This window comes from Haliotis cracherodii, unplaced genomic scaffold (genome assembly GCF_022045235.1).
Source record: "Haliotis cracherodii isolate W230 unplaced genomic scaffold, xgHalCrac1.p SCAF_8, whole genome shotgun sequence".
Lineage (NCBI taxonomy): Eukaryota > Metazoa > Mollusca > Gastropoda > Lepetellida > Haliotidae > Haliotis > Haliotis cracherodii.
Window position 1 is genome coordinate 2942710 of NW_027266341.1, and position 9300 is coordinate 2952009.

Here is a 9300-nt window from a genome sequence, read left to right on the forward strand (position 1 = left end):
AGCACACTGAGATACCATGCCGCAGTTTAACACGAATACCCCACTCAGACACAGTATACTGACTCCGAGCCGACCAGTCCTTGTTTTAGCCACTTAATGCCGAGCGCCAGACAGGGTAAAAAACAAGTACCATCTTTTAACGTCTTTTGGTATGACGCGGCTGGGGATCGAACCCCGGGCCTTTCGCTCTCCGAGCGGACGCTCTACCATTAGGCCACGGAGGCGGTCTAATCAAGTATGAAGGCTCAGCCATACAAGATGATACCTGTTAGTCCAAACATGCAGCTGCAGTGAGTAATAGGGATTGAGGACTCAAACTGGAGTTTAGCTACAGTGAGTAATTGGGATTAAGGACTATAACTGGCGTTTAGCTATAAAATATGTTGGTTATTTAGTGCGAAATACGCTACAGTCGGAAAGCGCACGTTAAATCTCCTATGTCAGTCAGGCAGTCAGTCAGTTGTCCGAAACAGGTACGCCCCACAACCATCCTCCCGAAGATGAGGCCAACAGCAGATTCCTTAGCAATCTCCGAGGTCGAGTTCAGGAAGAGACAACGCCTGTTCAGGCCATCTACAATGAGGAGCTGCAAACCCTGAACAGAGAAGAAGCTGCTACCCTTCAGTCCTACATATGTCGAAGAGTGGATTGTACCGTCGACGAAGAAAGACAACACCTGCCCTACCAAGGTCCTTGACTCGGGTTGACCTGCCCGACACATTGAAGACAACAGATGGTCAGCGCTTCCTCTGCATTGATGATGGACAAGATGACAGAATCCTATGCTTTGCAACAGATTTGAATTTTCGCTACTTGCAACAGCTGACATCACTGTATATGGATGGTACGTTCTACTCGTGTCCAGCCCTCTGGGATCAGCTGTATGTAATCCATGGACTCATTGGCACCAAGATGACCCAGTTTGTCTTCTGTGTTCTGCCTAACCGTCGACGTAAAACATATGCCCGCCTCTTTGACAGATTTAAGGTAGTTGTCCAAGAAGTCACCAACCATCCTCTTGCGCCAGAAACCATCCAGACAGACTTTGAAGCAGCAGCTATCCGTGCAGAGGAGGATTCATCCCCGAACACAGACATCCGCGGGTGTTTCTCTCACTCTACTCAGTCCATTTGGAAGAAGGTACACATATGTTATGATATAAGGTCATTACATATTATATTTTATATATTATTATAAACATGAATATCAATTTTAACATGTTATCAATATTAATTGTAAATATGTTATTATTTTCACTTAGGTCCAGCAGCTTGAGATGGTTAACCAATACCGAGACAACCCAGAAGTCAAGAAGGATGGCCCAGTCACATCAACATGACGGTCCAGCGTGCCCATCCAAACATCTTCGCCTTGATCCGAGTGTTGCAGCCACTGGAGAAGACCAAGAAACTGGTACAGTTCCAGCATGGTGCGCAACTGGTAGTCTAGATCAGGTACTTTGAGTACCCCCCTGACAAGTGTAAATTGGCACGGCTCACGGCTCAAGTGTTATCCCAAATATAACATTAGTTACATTTGACCACTTTCTAAATGACATTGTGTATTCATAGCTTTCGGCCATGGGAGCCGTGCCAATTTACACTTGTCAGGGGGGTACTCAAAGTACGTGATCTAGACTACCAGTTGTCGGACTTTCATTTTGTGGAAGGCTCGGTGGCTGAGTGGGTTAGATCGCTGACTTTGTGTGCTGGCCATTAGGTGCCTCACCCTGGCAGGTGTGGGTTCGAATCAACCCCAAAAAGTACTAGAATCTGTACTTTACTAAGAAAGTGTTATCCCAAATATAACATTAGTAACATTTGACCACTTTCTAAATGGCATTGTGTATTCATGTATGGCAGTACTTTCCACGGGCTATGAATCTCCTGTTCAAATGTTCAGTTATATATGACTACTGTAAGTTATTATCTTACGCGCATTTGTAACACTTTGCTGCTCCTAAATTTCGCCGATGCAAAGTCATGTTCAAATGTTCATTGAAGCGAGCTGTTGTTAAGAATAATCGTTTTAAAGACTAATACTGGCTGGTATAAATGATTTCCGGACCCTGTTTATTTCAGCATCCACATGCCCTTTTTTTATCAATATTTTAGGAGTTGGCATTGCAAGTGAGTTTTGGATGGTCTTCTTCTCTTTTGGATGATTCTTTTGACATATGCTTCGTCAGCATCCATCAGATGAAAACGTTGTGAAGCCAATTGGTGGGAGGCTTCTCATGATATATATATATATTTATATGTCGAATGATCAAACCGGTGAACAAAACAAGTGACCGTACAGACTCGAATTCATATAGAACCATTACGCTTCCATGGTAAATTGTTAACGATGAAATTAAATGAATAACTAGAAATTATTATTTTGTGAGCAAAAACACAAGATGGATTTCGACATAGCTGTTCTAACTCGGATGGCATTATTAAATTTGATTTTATTTAATATCATAGAACCCCCAAAAGGAAAGGTTTCGGTGAGGTCTTCGATAAAGTTTGGCTTTTCGGACAAGTTTTTGAAAACATTATACAAGGAATATGTGTTCAAGTAATATTTGATATGCACCAGGACATTACGTCGTGTATTACTATTAATGGAGAAAAGTAATCTTGTTTTAGTAGTCTCATCGGGGCACGGGTGGCCCAGTCGTCTAAGGCGTCGCGATTCGCTGTGTAGAATTGCGTTCCTTGGACACACAAAAACCCTATGATTTTGGGTTCGAATCCCAGTTCGCCCCGATTATGTTTCTAGGTTTGTCAGCACCATACCCGTGCTCGTGGGTTTCAGTGGAAGGGTAAACGTCTAAAACCTGCATCATTTCGGGCTTTTCTCCCACAATAAGCTGACACGCCGCGATATAACTGGAATACTGTTAAAAGCGGCCTTAAACCCAACTCACTCACTCACTAGTAGTAACATCAGAGTTTGGCAAGGTGAAAGTGTATCGCCGATTCGTTCTAAGGTCGTAATATTTGTTTAAAAAAAGAATAGCGATTTGTTTAGCATTATAGTTATATGTAAATATAAATACGTGGGTTTGATATTTAAACGTACTGGCAACCAAGACGTCGTTAGTTGCTTACTAGAAAAGCCATGTATTTACTTCATGGACATAAAAAGTAATTTAATCATCAATATGCGGCGGTCTGACGTGACCCGTAATGGGATGTTGTTTAGCGGTATCGAGATCAAAGATCTGATTTTAATGAGATTGTTCTGTAATTGGAATATTTTCCCATCAACTCCAATACTTGGATCAAGTCTAAAATGAATCAGACTATTAATGTTATCTTAGTTTGAGAAATGTTGTCAATAACATTTAATACTTTCTTGAAAGTAATTTTTTCCTTATGAATGTCAAACATATTTTCGATCATGGTAAGGTTTTCGAATCCCCAAGTGTCATAGCCACATCTTTATACGTGAATAACAATTGTATCACAAAGTTGACTGACTGTTAATTGACACATTATAATACCTAGGAGAGAGAATTTGTAAATGTCACCTTTTTATTATGAGGTACACAGCGTTTCGGAGTAGATGCATACTCTTCATCATTATATTCCCCCAAGAGATAATGTTCACGAGACAGCTCAGTGTAAGTACACAAGATAGGATCAGTGGGCGTCGGATAACAGCTCCATTAAGATAACTTCAGAATAAAAGATGATATACCTTGTGAATTATTTAGCTGATGTAGCTAGATGTAGAAATACACTGCTGATTAAATCTAACTCTCCCACTACTCTACCCTAGACGGAACATATGCCATCTGTTCTTCAGCTTCTGATGGGTGGAAAGGTATTGCATATATATTTGTGTTGGTCTACGCCTCAGTAAGAAACTTGTCAGAAATCGTAACTGGACCAGACAAATCAATGGTCGATATTAAGAGCGAAGCCTCCGCAGCACACTCAAGATTACATGCAATCAAACAGGTTACCGAGTCTGACCACCCGTTCCAATTTATTCGACTCTTACGACAAACAATGCTAGTAAACACACACATACACATACACATATACACAAACACATATTCACACACACACACACACACACACACACACATACCTAAACACACACACACAAAACCAACAACAAAAGCAAATTAATATATTGTGGTACGCGAGGAGATGCAATGTAAAGTCTTTTGACTCACTCAACAAATCATTCAGTTTCTAATGCTAATTTTACAATTGCCAAGTACATTATGTCACCTACAATGCATACTTATGTATCGAGACACAAACCATCTCAGCATATCTCTGTCTTGGTCTTCATCAAATGTAGACCAATACCACAAGGATCCAGTCAAAATCATGGACGGTCGAGGGGACCTCAGTTTTGTAAAGTACTGTAGTGTTGTTCTTTGTCTGCTCTGTTGGACAATTTCGGACGCCACGAAACACAGCCAAGATGCATTTGTCAACGATGCCAACTATTACATGGGCTTCATTGATGATTCTGTCGGTGGCTGCTATTGACGAACCAAAAGTACATGAATGTTTTTTTAAAGTATTTGAAAAAAACAATACGGATGTTACTGTATTCCAACAAAAGAAGGCGGTTTCTTACCTTGCGTGTGGATTACGGTGTGCATTTGTACGAGGGTGTCATGCATTTCTGTATCAGCCTTCTACGCCAGTCTGTATCCTGTACCGTCTCTTCAGGGCAGAGTACGGCGCTCCAGCCACAAGTAATCGTGGCTCTGGTGGCAGACTCTACACTGTGTATGGTAAGTTGAGACCCGGCAACAACATTCAGTCCTATTATGTCCCATTATCTCAAATTCTGTTACGCCTTAAACGTTCATTTAAACTGCAAACATGACATAGTATGTGCATTTATACATGTGTATGTAATGCCATGTATCCAAATAACGACAGCTATTTAAAGAACACTTATTTTAACAATTAGGAAATAAACATACTGACTGTGTTTTCAGAGTAGAGCTTAATCTACAGGTAACCTAGCTCTCATAGGAAAGGCAGTATTTTTATTTCAATTCTACCATGACCAAACAAAACGTAACCTCTTTGGTGTTAGCAAATATATTGAGTGAAGCGGCATGGGTCCGGAGTTTTGAGTGGCTTGTCGATCTGAACTACGGAATCAAAGACAACAGTCTATAAACAGCAGCGATCTATATGCTCAAGCGGTTTGTTTCCACCGCAAAGCTTCACCCTAACATATGACATGCATTGAACACACATAAGTAAGCCTTGCAAAGCTTTCGCTCTATAGCGCTCGTCACCATTATGACGTTATATCGCTCATTGTGACACAAAGATATGACGTCACAGTCACATATAGAAAAGCGCCACGTTCCAAGCTCCCTGTTGTTCCCAAATATAAAATACATTCTCTTTGTAGATTTCTATCGAGTTTTCTACAGTAAATGCATTACCACACATCCTTTGAATATTGCAGTAACAACAATTTTGTTTTTTGTAACCTATAATTGTAGATATAAATAATAGTTTTAATATGTCTACTGACAATGACTGAAACAGTACTATTCTGTGATTATTAGCCTCCGCAGTGATGCGGCCGTCATATCGGCTGTTTCACCCAGAGGGGATTATTGTGTTTTGACAACCTCTGATTGACCAATCAGAATCGAGTAATTTCCAAATTTATGGTAGAATACAAATTAATGTATGACAGCTTGTATGTTGAGACAGTAAAACCTTCAAACGAGCGCTTCAAGACATTTCTTTTGTTATTTTGTTTTGTTTTTTTTAAATTTAGTCCTGATGGAATTTGTCAAATTAAATATTGGATTTAAACAATATCATATTCAGGACCACTAAATATGTCTTTTTTTCAAACGTAAGAGGCGAACTAACAATATCGCAAGATTTGTCATTAAAGTAAGCGTCAGTTCTGAAAATTGGTTATAATGTACATTTGAATCTAAAATGTTCATTACCAAGCATTTTCAAATGGATGTTCAGATGAACAAGGCGAATCGAGGGAGCAGTCTATAATCGTTCTATAACCCTGATCTTAATCTAGCATGGATGTTTTGAAAAGATCAATCACCTGGAAAGAAATACGGAGGTACTGATGAGTTAACGTTACATCCTACAGCTGGTTTGTTGGCGATACTTTCTGCTCCCGAGTAAGATTATATGATTATGTGACAAAGGTGAACAAATAAACGTTCCGAACAAAAAGGGTACGGTTGTGACTATATATGACACTATATTTTCGAAACGAACTTAAAATCTACAATTGGTCCGAACCAATTTAGCTAAGATCATTATTATCCCCGAATATACTTGACAAAATGACGTGCGAGAGAATATTCAAATAAAGAATCTGCTCTACGTTTCAACATTGACATTTCGTTTCATGGTGTTTTTTTCGTTCTTTCTCTTTTCATGGTTTCATTTCAAATTATTTTCATGCAAAGACGTACATCGGCAGGTAATACATTTCATAACATTTAGTAGCATTTTAGTACACTAGAAATGTTTAGTTAACTAACGATGATGAAAGTGCAGATCAAGTTTAATGACGCTTACAAATTTCAGGTTCATAACTTTGTTGTTTTTCAAGCCTGCTCATGCATGAGGTAACAGATAATACTGTGTTCGATATGGGGAGATTTCAATGTCTTCTTTCATGATCAGGTTAACAACAAATAGGTTTACAACATATACACTGTGTATAAATGTCACTTTAAAACCCTCATATCTAACCGCCCTTCCATGCACATACACGCCCATACACTCCATACACCCACTCATAAATTTGCACATGCACACATACATATAAATACATATTTCATTTCATGTTTAATTGCTCGATTCAAATTGACACTTCGGAAACACTAAGAACAAATTCACAGATTTCACGTCGGAAATTGTAACATGACACCTGTTCAATTATTGTACAACATACAACATAACTGAATTATGTACATGTGTCTTATCAAGTATTACACTACATTCAACACAGCTGTAACATGTACATATGTCTCAGCAAATACTGTACTACATTCAACACAGCTGTAACTGGTATATATGTCTTATGAAGTATTGCACTACATTCACCACAACTGTAACATGTTCATATGTCTCATCAAGTACTGTACTACATTCAACCCAGCTGGAACATGTACTAATGTCTTATCAAGTACTGTACTACATTCAACACAGCTGTAACTGGTGTATATGTCTTATGAAGTATTTCACTACATTCGCCACAACTGTAACATGTACATATGTCTCATCAAGTACTGTACTACATTCAACCCAACTGGAACATGTACTCATGTCTTATCAAGTACCGTAGTATATTTATCGTAGCTGTAACATGTACATATTTCTTATCAAATACTGTACTAAATTCAACACAACTGTAACTGGTATGTATGTCTCAGCAAATACTGTACTACATTCAACACAGCTGTAACTGGTATATGTGTCTTATCAAGTACTGTACTACATTCAACACAGCTGTAACTGGTATATGTGTCTTATCAAGTACTGTACTACATTCAACACAGCTGTAACTGGTATATGTGTCTTATCAAGTACTGTACTACATTCAACACAGCTGTAACTGGTATATGTGTCTTATCAAGTACTGTACTACATTCAACATAGCTGTAACATGTAAATATGTATTATCAAGTATTGTACTACATTCAACATAGCTGTAACATGTACACGTTTCTTTTTAAATACTGTACTACATTCAACACAGCTGTAACATGTACATGTTTATTATCAAATACTATACTTCTTTCAACACAGTTGTAACATGTTCATATGTCTCAGCAAATGCTGTACTACATGCAACGAAGATGTAACATGTACCTATATCTTATCAGGTACTGTACTACATTCAACACAGCTGTAACATGTACATATTTCTTATCAAGTTATATACTACATGCAAAACAGCTGTAACTGGTGCATATGTCTTATCAAGTACTGTACTTCATGCAACACAGCTGTAACGTGTACATATTTCTTATCCAGTTATATACTATATTCAACACAGCTGTAACTGGTGCATATGTCTTATCAGGTACTGTACTACATTCAACACAGCTGTAACATGACATTGTGCACGTGTTTTATCAAGTACTGTATCGTTCAAATAATTAACACGTACATCTATGTTTTCAAGTACTTCACCACCTTCCAAACAGCTGCTACACGTACTCCTGTCTCTACAGATACAATGGGACGTGCAGTACTGGGGTTACTTTCATCTTCACCTCTTTGTAATCAGCACAGCAGAATAAGTGATGTCGGCATGTCTCTGTATCAGCAGTATAAGGTGTAAAGGTGATAAATAACGTGAATTGCACCTTATGGGATGAGAAACGTGTACATGTATAGCTTTCTCGGTTACAGCTCCTCCAACGTTTGCCACGACACCTCCTGCCACGACTACTGCAGCTGGTCCATGTGCCGCCTCTGTACACCAATCACCAGGGAATGGTCATATTTATATTATCTGTTTGACTTAACATTGGGGTTGTACGTGTCTCTCGGTTCAGTGGGATAAACATTAGAAACGGAAGAGAATTTCCTTTTGTTCAGTTTTCAAATTTTGATGCGATACATTTGCAAAGCGTAGTCTGGAATGGAAGTCGCTAGTTTACCCTCTCCTCCCACATTACACCATATTTAATCTTTTACACTAGCCACCCCATAGTGGAGCAGAAATCTAAAAACAAAATTAAATTTCCATTTTGTTTGGCACCTTCCAACAATTCGTTAAGCAAGTAAGAAAAGACATTTGGCATTACCTTACCGAAAAAGCATTACTGATCAGGGGAATTAACACACTGTCAGGGGAATGGAATACTCAAAGTAAAGTAGCAAATTAGGAAGGATAATCTTTACTTATGTATTTGTAAAGGTAAAATCTTGATGGACACGCGTTCGGTTCCAAATTCAATTTAGCGGGGTTAAATCTACAGGTAACCTAGCTCTACATTGAAAACACAGTATGTTTATCTCCTAAATAAGGCAATGGATGATTAGCACAATTTGCTATCATGTAGATAACCTGACGTGGTTAAAGACACTCAGTTTATTAGAATTAAACTCAATCTCATTAACTGTAAGATCTGAGGACGTCCCGTTAAAATGAGGGTGGTATTTGCATACAGTGCCAATACTTTCATTATCTTCCATTAAACTCTCCAAATGTGTCTTAGGCTAGTTCGGACTGCTGCCTATTGTCTTCACAGAAATCAAATATTATTCATTTGCGAGGATGGAAGCGGATATTGATGTCTCTGAGGTCTCGTTCCCT

General features: G+C 38.7%; 1 protein-coding gene across 1 annotated transcript; it reads left to right on the forward strand.

The window, feature by feature from the left end:
* The first annotated feature begins 633 nt into the window (after window positions 1-633).
* LOC139450264 (uncharacterized) lies at window positions 634-1339 on the forward strand. The gene is made up of 2 exons (XM_071231941.1): window positions 634-1140; window positions 1262-1339. The coding sequence occupies exons 1-2, from the start codon at window positions 634-636 to the stop codon at window positions 1337-1339; spliced, it is 585 nt and encodes a 194-aa protein (XP_071088042.1).
* The last annotated feature ends 7961 nt before the right edge of the window (window positions 1340-9300 follow it).